This window comes from Plectrocnemia conspersa, unplaced genomic scaffold (genome assembly GCF_051122295.1).
Source record: "Plectrocnemia conspersa isolate PC_06_02 unplaced genomic scaffold, ASM5112229v1 ptg000006l, whole genome shotgun sequence".
In the NCBI taxonomy this organism is placed as follows: domain Eukaryota; kingdom Metazoa; phylum Arthropoda; class Insecta; order Trichoptera; family Polycentropodidae; genus Plectrocnemia; species Plectrocnemia conspersa.
The window spans coordinates 10,531,889-10,544,899 of NW_028277170.1; the positions used below are offsets into that span (position 1 = coordinate 10,531,889).

General features: G+C 30.0%; 1 protein-coding gene across 4 annotated transcripts in view; it reads left to right on the forward strand.

The window, feature by feature from the left end:
• Positions 1-12,522, forward strand: part of Ae2 (anion exchange protein Ae2) — a 105,465-nt gene extending 92,943 nt beyond the window's left edge. For 3 of the 4 annotated variants that reach the window (XM_088188042.1, XM_088188043.1, XM_088188044.1), the window contains exons 8-15: positions 3,984-4,686; positions 5,754-6,165; positions 7,757-8,156; positions 8,870-9,126; positions 10,135-10,349; positions 11,791-11,999; positions 12,062-12,232; positions 12,298-12,522. In XM_088188042.1, the coding sequence (XP_088044168.1) occupies positions 3,984-4,686; positions 5,754-6,165; positions 7,757-8,156; positions 8,870-9,126; positions 10,135-10,349; positions 11,791-11,999; positions 12,062-12,232; positions 12,298-12,372 (2,442 nt within the window). In that variant the 3' untranslated portion in view covers positions 12,373-12,522. Of the gene's footprint in view, positions 1-1,244; positions 1,553-3,983; positions 4,687-5,753; positions 6,166-7,756; positions 8,157-8,869; positions 9,127-10,134; positions 10,350-11,790; positions 12,000-12,061; positions 12,233-12,297 lie in introns of those variants that run through there. The other variant, XM_088188045.1, reaches the window with a different exon arrangement.
• Positions 12,523-13,011: the final 489 nt, after the last annotated feature.

The following is a 13,011-nucleotide window of genomic DNA, read 5'->3' on the forward strand; positions in this document are numbered from 1 at the left end:
TCTATTTTTAACATCAAAATATATATATATAAATAGAAAATATTTAAATATATAAAGAGTTTTTAACTATCCGAATCAGTACACGATTAAGATTTTAATTTATTAATTAACCTAATATTTAATTTCTAAGTGTTATCAACTGCCAATCTTAGATTCATTCAGGGATTATATTATTACATAGTTTTCAATTATATTAAATTTCTTTGAATATATTTTTTACCTAACAGTCTAAACGTCCAAATTAACATATAATGGAGTATTCATACGACATGCAAACAAATTTAAAGAAAATATACTATAGTATTAGTAAAAGGAATTCTGATATTTTTCACACATTTTAAAATCCCTAAAATGAAGAATAATTCATAGTATCACCTTGATTTTTTTTTCAATATATTTTTTATATACAGTAGAATTTCGATTTACAAGCACAATTCGTTATGGAAAAGTATTTGTATTTCTAAACAGTCGTATGTTAAAGCAAATTTTTCTATAATAAATAATGGAAACTTAAAATATTCATATAAAAATGATTAATACAAAAAAACGTATATTTCTTACATATTTTATTATTTTAAATTATTATAAACTAATTAAATTAATTAATTATTCATATCGGAATCACTGTTGTTTATTAGCCCAATAAAATATTTTTTTTTTCGTGGACCTTTAACTAGAAACCTATCCAATGGTACTTGCTTTTGCCTCCTCTTCAGGATTTGTCAAAAATGCGACATCGCATTGTCATTAAATAGATTCAAGGCTCGTACTGCTACAGCCTTACTCAGGTGGTTCTTTGCACTGTTTCCCACATTTTACAGATATTTCTGATCTCATTTCAAGTAAAATATTTTTCAGCCTCTTTCTTCTCCTCCTCATACGAGATCTTGTTTGTAGACTCGTGCTATTGCTCGCGATGCAGATTTATTAGTTCTTTATTGGTTAGTTCCTGGCCATGTTCTTCCACCAACTCTTGAATATCGTCATTATTCGCCTTCCCAAACAACATAATCATCGATAAGTTTGTGATTATAAAGAGAACCCTTAATTATGCTAGTTTTCTCCAAGCAGATCTCGATGCAGCTCTCGGTGTGAAAATTATTTTTTCAAGAAGATTTGCTCGTTTATCAAATCACAATTAATTATTTGTTGCTTGTATTGCGAATCCGTGATACCGTTTTATTTATATATAAATTCCAGATTTTTTTTATGAAAGTAAGATTTTGTGTTGAAAAAAATATGTATGTGTATAAATAAAAGTAAAATTAATTATTGAGAGTAATATCTTCTCCACCAAACTATAATTCTGTAGACCATTGTGTGATTCCTCCTAACCATATCTGCGGATCACATGATATATGTTTATCTGAGCGTAAAACATGTTCAAATTTTCTTTACACACATCAAGTGGGTGTGGCAGCAAGAAAGGGTAGGTACCCGTCGGAGCACATTGGGTTCTTTGCCAGCGATGCGGTCACCGAATTCATACCACGTCGATCGTCATTTTACTGGCCGACCGGGATCTTGTCGAAGACACACAGCTCATTTAATCGTAACATTATTTCCAACTACTAACTACCTTCATTTAGAGAAACAGATCCACAAACAGCTCAAAAACGCTTTGGAAACATGCAAGAGAAAACACCTGTGTTACGGTCCCATCTAATATATATTTTTTATACAAAGTACCCAAACAGTAACTAAAGGTTGTAAAATATATATATTACATTTAGTGCAGTGAGATTATGTTTTTTTTTATCCATTCGTATGCGTTCTGCAGAAAAAAAATGTTTGAACAAATATTTAAATACTCATTGGGGATAAAATACAACATTGTCTCACTCCTAGCTGCATTTCGATAACTTACTTACTCTAACTATCGGTTTCTTAAATAAATACTGACATCATAAAAGTGTAAATATGAAAGCTTTCAATATATGTGTGCCAAAGCAAGGGTGTTTTCTTAAGTTATGTTTTAAAATATTAGGTTTGCCACATGTTATATAATTATTTGTGAATATCATCCTTGAAAAAAAAAACTAAAAAGTTTCACAAAACTGTAAAATTTATAGTAAAGGTGTCTTTAGTGTAATAGAAAGTTCATAATTCATATTAAATATAATACTAGATATTATTAATATATTTTAAAAATACCGACAATAAAGTAAAAATGTTAAATTTATATATTTTCATTTAATTCAAAAAGACTTGTAAGCTTAGACACAAAAGATGTATTATTTTCATGCAAAATCTATACTGGCATCAAAAGACTATATTAAAATTCGCTTAGAATACATAAAGTTTCAGACAAAGCTATAACTGCTATTGTCACCCTAGTTATTAATTTTGTACTATATGGTAAAACTTGACACAAAATGTGAATGAAATTCAATTGTGCAGTAATAATATACGTTAGGGCAGGGTTTCCCAAACTTTTTTAGCGACGGAACACTTGGCAAATCCGAAAATTTTGGCGGAACACTTAGCTTATTTTGCTGTACCCAACTTCTAGGTACTAAAAACTACGCCTTCTCTTGACGTCATAAATCTCAATTAAGTTTAACCGTCACTTGCCTTCCACTATGAAGTAGAATATGCTAATTTTTTTTAATTTACTATAAATTTTTGTGAAATATCTATTTAGGCTCCGCGGAACACCAATTTTGGATCCGCGGAACACCAGTGTTCCGCGGAACATAGATTGGGAAACCATGCGTTAGGGAAACACAAAGTTTAGCAATCCTTGTTAATTCCATAACGTGAGTAAGTCACCTTTATTAAACATAACAATAAATAGATATTTCGTCATTATACATATGTATATATTAAAGAATATTTTAATAGATGGCAACCCTAAGTTAAAATTACTTTTAACACATCTCTCAAATTCACATAATATATTAAAAATAATATGCATGTTAGATTAATAATTCTTTATCATATAATAAGACATATACACATATTTAATTCACTCTAAACACACTAAAATATATATATATATGTACATCAAATATATTATAAATATAATATAATATATAGACTTATTTTTATAATGTGGTATAAATACCGCCTTTTTAATTTAATTTCAAATATACATTTGATTGTATTGTATATCAAATGTCAATGTTGTGTATATTATTTCATATTTTTAATTAAAATTAAAACATCAATGCATCAATTTTGAAGAAAATAGTATTTTTTAACTGAATTTCTGAAAATATGTGTAAAGCATGTTAATAATACATATTTCAACTATTTATTTTCATTTAATTTGACGTTCTTATAAAATAGCTATTTTATAAGAATAAATTCTAATTAATAATTATTATAATTCTGGCTTCAACTTTTAAAGTTTTCTTTATTTATTAATTAATTTTTTTTGGTATTTGCGTGCCGTTTTGCTTAGACCTATTTTTTTATAAAAACACGTGGTGAGTCAAATAAAATTCTTAAATATTTTTTATCCCGAAATTTAGTAAACATGTTCAGTGTGTGTGTTTGTGTACTATGTGTCACTACTTTTCTTCCTGTATTGGTCAATAATGGTCTGCTTAAGTACTCACTCAGTTTCGAAACCTTTTCCTCCATTCATAAGTTTCTTAGAGTAATAGACATGCATCACCATATTAAACTTACATTTGTCGACGAATTTCAATGGGTTTCACGCTTTACTACTCAAAAAACGAATGACTGATTCACTTTGATTTGTACTTCTACTTTTCAGAAATTTTTACGTAACACTGCTGTTAATTTACATGACAATAAAACTGTGTTATTCTTTTAATGCTTTATTGAATATATTTGACTCACCTACATATAAACATTTATTACTTTTTATTCAATACCACATCTATTTATTTTTGAAGAAATGTTGCTTCTTTAACTATGGAATGTCAAAGATGTTTTAAAATTGCATAAATTTAAGTCTAGCTTGAGTTTGATTAAACATATAAGTAAGTTCATCTAATCATCCTAAATTTCAGAATCTCTCTGATGGCGAAAAGAACAAAACTCAGACCGTTTGCGTAAACGCTGACGGCAAAGAGAGCAAATGGAGTCTGAATTCTGCTGGTGAAGACTACGTCAAAATTGACGTGAGAGAGGAGACTTACACGTCCCAAGACGACGTCAAGAAAGTGGCCGAAGATTCCATTTCAAGGAGGATTCCGATTGGATCTGAAGCGACGGCTGTTTGGGTTGGAACCGTAGGCTACTTAACCAGTCCTACTATAGCTTTCGTTCGTCTTGCCCAAGGAACTGTACTTCCGTCTGTGACCGAGATATCCATTCCGGTCAGGTTCATATTCGTCTTGCTAGGACCGAGCTCCTCTGACTTGGATTACCACGAAATTGGCAGGTCCATCTCGACACTCATGTCTAATAGTTCATTCCACGAAATAGCATACAAGGCAGAGCACAGAAAAGATCTCCTTTCTGCTATCAACGAGTTCTTGGACGACTCTATCGTCCTACCTCCGGGCAACTGGGATTCACAGGCGCTGTTGCCTTTCGATGAGCTGAAATCCAAATCTGAAATGATCATGAAGAGGAAGAAGACCGCGTTGGAGAAAAGGTCTAAAGGCGAAGAAGTCAAGAAGGATGAACCAGCACCTGAAACTGAAAAGAAAAAAGAGAAAAAAGAGAAAAAGTTCGATCCGTTAAGAAAGACAGGAAATTTTTTCGGAGGTAAGATTAAGTTAAGGTATATGTACCTTGCTTATTTTAATCAAATAAAATCACTAACGACATAATTTAAGCACTTAATCGCCGCACATTTTTATAAACCCGCGCTTTCAAATACTTTCAAAATATCGATTTATCGATTTAGTTAGTTTTATAAACTTATTGTAAAAAAACCAAAATTAATTTCGCTTTATTTAAACTTAGCGCCCACAACCGGGTGCATGGCAATTTCAAATACCTAGCTCAAGCACTCACCGGTGGGCGAAAGGCAATAGATGGGTTAAAGTAAAAATATAATATTTACATTTGGTTGTAGTATGTATCTGTAGATTTTTTATTTTTGACACAATGACACTAAGTTCAGCTGAAGCATTAGTTTTCCCCCAAAAATGTCGTTTATAATAATGAGAGTGATCGCATCCAGGACATCAGCGCCTGAGAACGCTCTTCTTCCACGAGACATCTAGCTTCATAACGAGTTTGCCAAACACAATTTTTGATTGCTACGAGGAGCTGAAAAAATTATGTTGGATTTTGCTCATTTATTTTTTAAATATTTATTGGAATAATTATTGTTTGTATAATATACATCATGGCACATTGGGGAAACCTGTCAAGCCATGATGGTAAAATTTGTAATTAAAAATAAATAAAAAATATTTATTCAATAATGATTTCAATTTTTTTTACAATATGTATCGATTTTCAACATTTTTCCTTTAATAAAATGCTAAAAAATCATATTTAATATTAACTTTATTATTGATTTTTTTTCAGTTTAAATTCATATGTAATACATAGTTTATTATTCATTCATATTATTATTGAATTATGTTTAAGAAAAAAAAACTAATGATACAGTTGAAATCAGTGAAAAAAAGTTACATAATAATTGAGTTATCTTATCTTTATGGTAAAAAAGTACAAATTTGAATAGCGTTACATAATTATAGGATGACCTATTGTATAAGAGGTCTTTCAGCATTATTGTTATAATAAACTTAAAAAACTTAATTTAATTATTATAATTTTATCATTTTTTTTATTTAATTTAATTTTGGCTTTTTCAGGATTAATCAACGATATGAAACACAGATATCCGTATTATCGATCAGACTTCATCGATGGTTTGAACGTTCAAGTCTTGGCAGCTGCCATCTTCATGTACTTTGCGGCTCTATCCTCGGCCATAACTTTTGGAGGTCTCATAGCAGACAAAACCAACAACAAGATGGGCATATCGGAAACATTGATTGCCACAGCGTTTACGGGTATTCTCTTTGCTCTATTTGCTGGTCAGCCCATGATGGTTGTCGGAGCCACTGGACCATTGCTGCTCTTTGACGAAAGTCTTCACAACTTGTGCGTGAATAATAATATAGACTATTTGGCTGTGAGATTCTACACGACTGTATGGTTAGCTATAATCAGCACTTTGGTCGCAATGTTCGAGGGAAGCGTTTTGGTTAAAAAATTCACCAGGTAATAATAATTAATTATATGTTTGTATGTGTATTCTATTAAGAAATTCATATTTTTGGATGGCGACGGGATGGATCTGTATATAGAGCAATGCTAAATGCAAAAACAAGACTTATATCGGTCAACAACTTTGAAATGTATTGAGCAGGGGTAGGACCATTATTTTTGGATTTGTAAAATAATAAAGCCATATTAAAAACACAATTAGATTTAAATATCCCTAAAAATGTTATTTATTTTGTTAAATCTAGCTTATCAATAATGGACTTTAAAAAATGGATTTTTTAATATTGATATAAATATTCTTCAACAAATACACAAATTGGTTTTACTGTTTACTATTTTATTATTAATTTATCGTAACAAATATAAGTACATGTATATACACACATATATAATGATAAAAGTTTTCGTTAATTTTGTTGTTAGTGGACCAACAACACAGATTTCATCCGTGTCGTTGGTACTGTGCCTTTCGAAAGTGGTGACAAAGCCCCTCGATTTTAAAATCCAGCTCGATGTAGTCTTCACCATCTTAAACAAATTTGTCAAGAGCTTCTTCCCCAGAAGTTAAAAAACTTTGGTTTCTTGAACGTTCATATTAGTTTTTTTCGACTTATCTAAATCGCCATCTTCAGTATGTGTGCTATAGTAATCGTCGCTCCGATGATTATTTCACTCATTCTAGACTACAATCTGAACCTATATATATCCCTAAAGTCTGCAATAAAGCATCGAAGATGCTTGGCTTCGTTATATGGAACGAGTTTCACTTTTAACAATTTATTGCCGATTCTCATTCTATTAGATAGGTTAGTTTATAGTTTCCTCAAATATGGCACCATTTTCTGGAATCCTAGTGAGAGTACTTCTTGTTGTTTGATACAAATCATTGCATTCCCGGCATAGCATCTATTCAATGAAGTACTTTTTGTAGTTGCTAAGGGGTTGTGTCGACAATCCGCCAATGTGAGTCGAGTTATGATCATGTCTCTTATATTTGACCGTCGTGGCCATGATGTTAGCGCTTGAGAACGCCCCTCTTACATGAGCTTTACAACTTGCCAAACACAATGAAGTTTTTAGCAATAGCTATGAAGTGCTGGAACAATTTATGTGAGCAGTGTTCATCTATTTTATAACTCAACATTTCGTGTGAATTTTTAATAATAATATTATGTTAAAGAGTGTGTGTATGTATGTATGTATTTGAGAAATGCTGAGTTTATGTAGTGCATGGTATATGTATGTATGTACATATGTACAATATCCAATGATAAATATAACTTTTTTGGATAATGACCATCACAACATATTGGGGAAACCTGTCAAATCATGATGGTCAGATTTGTAATATTAAAAATAAAATAAGATAATTAAAAAATCTGCTAGGCGGCAGGATTCACAACTCTGGTATATTTTTAAATTTTTCTATTTAATTTTCAAGTTTTAATGTAGCCCTATAGAAAGGTCTACGGGGTGTAACTGAAACAATAATGATTTTTTTATGTTAAGAGTCGCAACTAAATAACATGACTTCTTATATGTGAATCAAAAGATATTACCAAAAATTACCTTTTTTTACTTTCAGGTTTACCGAAGATATATTCTCTTCGTTGATTTCGCTTATCTTCATCATGGAGCCTATAACAAAATTGATATTCGTATTTAGCAAGCATCCACTAATGAGAGATTACTGCAATGCACCGCCGACCCCCGTAATCGAAAACGATTCTGAATTCGCTCTTATGTACAATGACTACAACGGTACGGCCTTGGGAGACGAGAACAACACCAGCATCGTAAACCAGACTTATTTGAGCAATTTGGCTAACTCCGTCGTGGTTCCTGCGGCCATTGGGAAATCGCACTCAATCGAAGTAGAGAGTCAACCAAACACTGCTTTGTTTTCGACTCTGCTCACCTTGGGAACGTTTGCAATTGCCTACTATCTGAGAATCTTCAGAAACAGCAAATTTTTAGGACGTAGTGTAAGTAGAACATAGTTATGAACTGTTAAATTACTTTAATGTTTATTTTAAATAATTTATGCGTCTGGAATATAGTCAGCCCTTACCTATCGGCTCATTAGCGACTCTTACATGAGTACAATGTAAAAACAATGTCTGTCCACTCCGCAGACTTCCAAAGAGTCTGCTAGAACTCAGATTCATAGGATAGTCATAGGCAATCAGTTATTATTTAATCTAGTTATATGTCCTGCTCATCTGTATTTTTCAGCTTTGGTAAATATCGATAGGGGAACATCTCCAGATATATATTAGTATTGTTCTGTTTCTTACTCGTTTACATCTCAACATGGTCAAAGATCCTACTCAAACCATTAATATTCACTGGCATTGTCTTTGGAATTCAAGTTATCTTTTCTATTTATTAATTACATTACATATACATGATTTTCAATTTAAAGATACGTAGATCTAATTGTTAAAAGTTGTACATATACTGTATTTCCTCTAAAATATCTGGCTCTGAGTATTAGCTAGAGCTCAAATATAAACAGTGTTCGAACATGGTGCATAAAAATATAGACTAGCCTGAGGAAAAATAGTATATATTATTCAAATAAATTTGCGCATTGCTTCTGAACAAGGAAATAAATCACTGATTTTTATTAATGTAAAGTTCAGTTTTAAATGTCCATGTTTATTTTATTGTATTTAACACACATTTTCTTTTTTAGATCCGCCGTGCTTTAGGTGATTTTGGTGTACCAATCGCAATCATTATCATGGTGATGCTAGATTACTTTGTGCCGCAAACATACACGGAAAAGCTGAGCGTTCCAAAAGGTCTGAAGCCGAGTGACGAGAACAGAGGCTGGATAATATCTCTGACCGGCTCTGATAAATTTGATCTTCCAATTTGGGTGCCATTTGCAGCTTGCATTCCTGCTCTGATGATATACATTATCATATTCATGGAGACGCACATTGCTGAGTAAGAAAATTTCTTCGAAAAACAATTACGCTAGACATTATATATGTAAGCGTTTTCAGCGTTGCAAAAATAAAGCGAATGTATAATTAAATTTATGTTGAACATAATCTCCTACGAATTATTTTTTAATTTTGTCTTTTGTGATATATATTTATACAAATTAAAAGATTCATTATTTTCACAAGCACAAAGGTTTTTCAAAGGGAAAATACTGTAAATTATGAAAGTAGATTAAGATATGCCTTTTATAAAAAATGCAGTTTTTGCGCAGTTGTATATACAAAATTTTATAACAACGTCATACATGTATATAAATATATATATACATATATCATCGTAAAATGTATTGAAAGGTGTTTAGTACATGGTAGCTGATATAAAAAACTTGATTTTTAAAGAATTTTAATAGAGTGCCACATTTAATAAAACACACACCAATTTATTGAATAAATTTAAATTAGACTTATTTATTTATTATTGCCAATTCGTTTTATCAGCAAAAAACAATAACATAAATTAAAAAATCTTTAATTCGATTTTTATTATTAATTCAAATATAAAATGAGTTTACTATTCATTATAGCCGAGATTTATGTTGTGGTATATTATTATATAATTATGAATGTAATCAGGCCTGAATGTAATGATCAAAAAAATTATTCAACCTGTAATTTTACATTAGAATTGAGTTAACTTGCCTTTGTGGCCAAAATAACAACACTTTTATAAACGAAAATAATATTAATAAAGTAAAATAATGTTAAAAAATAATTGTCTGCATTACAACATGAATACAAATTAGAGCAATCTTTGATCCAAGTTTAGTATTTCATCCTTTAGTTTTCGTGGCTCATACTATGTACACACTCATAAACAGCACACATATTATATATCATGCAGCGGACAGAAAAACATGTTATCATATGTTATTATGCGAATTTTAAAACTTTTTTGTAATATTGTTTACTTCAATAACTTAAATACATTCATAATTAATTATTTTATTAGGTTAATCGTTGATAAACCGGAGAGAAACTTAAAAAAAGGTTCTGGCTTTCACATGGACATCGTCGTGATCAGTTACTTGAACATATTCTGCGGAATTATTGGAGCTCCGTATATGTGCGTCGCTACCGTAAGATCAGTTTCTCATGTGTCTGCACTGACAGTCATGTCCACAAACCACGCTCCGGGTGATAAGCCACATATTACAGAAGTAAAAGGTTAGTTTTATTTGATCGATTGTTTATTTGTTTATATATAACCACCACAATATATGAATAATTGGGGATAGATCATCACTTCTTTCTGAAATCATCACATTCGAAAACATTTCACAAACAACGAGTGATATTGTATTCGATGAGTTATATTATTTATAATATACATAAGATAATGTGACCAGGCGTCCTCCTTTTAGATTTAGAGATGCTAAATAAAGGACAATTTGAACATTTTTGTTCAAAAAAGACAAAGGACACATTTTAAAATCTGGTCACATTGCACGAGGTTAATAATTTCATTAATTTACTATTATGCTGTCTAAATTTTACTAATTTTTAATAAAATACTTTAATAAAAAATATTGTTGAATCTCCCACATTTGTTTATTGTATCATTTCTTTTACAGAATCTTATTTTATATAATCTTATTTTCGCGAATAATATTATAAGCAAATCTGACAGCTTAAGAGTCATAACGTATTTGGCCATAGTAGAAAAAAAGTCGACCTTAACTTGTTCGTGAAAATTAAGTTTATGTTATACTTTAATTAATTACTTCGATATTCATCAAAGAAATTAAGAAAATCTAATTTGAGGGTATCGATCAGAAATATGGTTATGTATAATCATTTGTAAATTATCATTAATAATTAAAATCTTAATAATAATATTGAAGTCGCAGAAGCCCTCATTCCCTATAAAAAAGAACAATTAGTTAATTAATTAATGTTTATTATTACGTAAGTACATTAATATTATTGTACGCAAATAAATTTAACTAAAAATATTTCCCAACTAAAAACTTAAGTCATTTGTTGTTTACGGAATCTCTTTATAAATCATTTAAACCCCTTACAGAACATTTTTATTACAATCATTTTTGATTTTTATTAGGTAAACATATTGTACTGTATTTATTTATTGTAACATAAAAATGCGTTATAACGGGGCAAACACAATCAATACCTACAATAAGTAAGTAGTGAGACATCGAATTAAAATCAGTGTATACATTAGCGGTACATATTTTATTAAATGTAAATAATAAGTACAGCTTACAATCAATACATGTGACTATGCATGACATGTCTCGATTTATATTTTTCTAATATTCATTCGTAAAAGTTAATCACTAATGATCGACTGGAATTATAATTGTATAATAATCTCTAATTCCGATCTTACAGACATCATAAAAAAAATAGGAAATACAAAGATTCATATAGGTTTCGAATTCGTGTCTTTCAGGTATTAGTTACCAACTATACAACTAGTCGATTTGGTGGTCATATAATGTGATCAATCGCGTTACACTATTATTTGACATATTTGACCCAAATATAGTAGGTATATAATTTTAACGTATGGTTTAAAGTGTAGTTGTATTTTTAGTTTTTCATTTACAAAATAATAATTTATTTTAAATGTATTTTATTTCAGAACAACGTTTGAGTTCGCTGCTGGTGTCAGTGCTAATTGGCGTTTCGGTTTTGATGTCTGCCTTGTTACGATTGGTGCCATTATCTGTGCTTTTTGGTATATTTTTGTATATGGGCATTTCGTCTGTAAACGGAATTCAACTATTTGAAAGAATTGTACTGTTCTTCATGCCTGTGAAACACCATCCACCAGCTGTTTATGTCAAAAAAGTATGTGTTTGTTAAAATGTTCATTCCTATAATTTTTTTTATTATTATACTTTTCTTTAAAGGTTCCCACAATGAAAATGCATCTATTTACAATCATCCAAATAGGCTGTCTTGCACTATTGTGGGTGGTAAAATCATCTCAAGCTTCGTTAGCTTTTCCTTTCTTGTTGATAATGATGGTACCGCTAAGATGGCAGCTAAATTATATCTTCACATCTTTTGAACTTAGAGCTGTAAGTATATCTTATTAATTGATAAAAAGTAAATACTCTATATTTTATAAAACACGTCATTTTAGTTGGACGGTAAGCAAGCTGAACTCGACCTAGACGACGAGCCCGATTTTTATTTAGAAGCCCATCAACATGGTTAAACATTCAAAAAAATATTTTATAAACATATGTTATTATTTAGAAACAGGAAAATTCCTAAATCAATAACTGGATTACATTACTTTACAAACACACACACACAAATATTTATACATATATATAAATATATATATGTATCTGTATATATAAAATATCACACTATTATTTTTTGTATAGTTATTAAAAAAACATTAAATGTATTTATTTTTAATCTCATTTAGTATAAGAATTATTTTACTTTTCCAAATTATATACTATTAAAATATATTCATATTTTTGGATTACTATATCAAGAACAAATTTATTTACAAAAAGCATAGCATATAATTTTAATATAAAGATTTTAAAAATATGTGAATAGTTGGAAAACTATTGTTATCATAATGATATTATGATTCGTTGAAATTAAAAATAAACAATAATTATTATAATTTTGCGAATTATTATGCTTATCTAGAGTTTTAAATTTTTATTTAGATTAAAAATCATTATGGAGAAACAATATTTGTTTTTCTGAACTATTTTTATTATTTTATCTACACATATGTACACCCACACCCACACCCACACACACACCCACACCCACACACACACAACACACACACACACACACACACACACATACGTATATATATAAATAT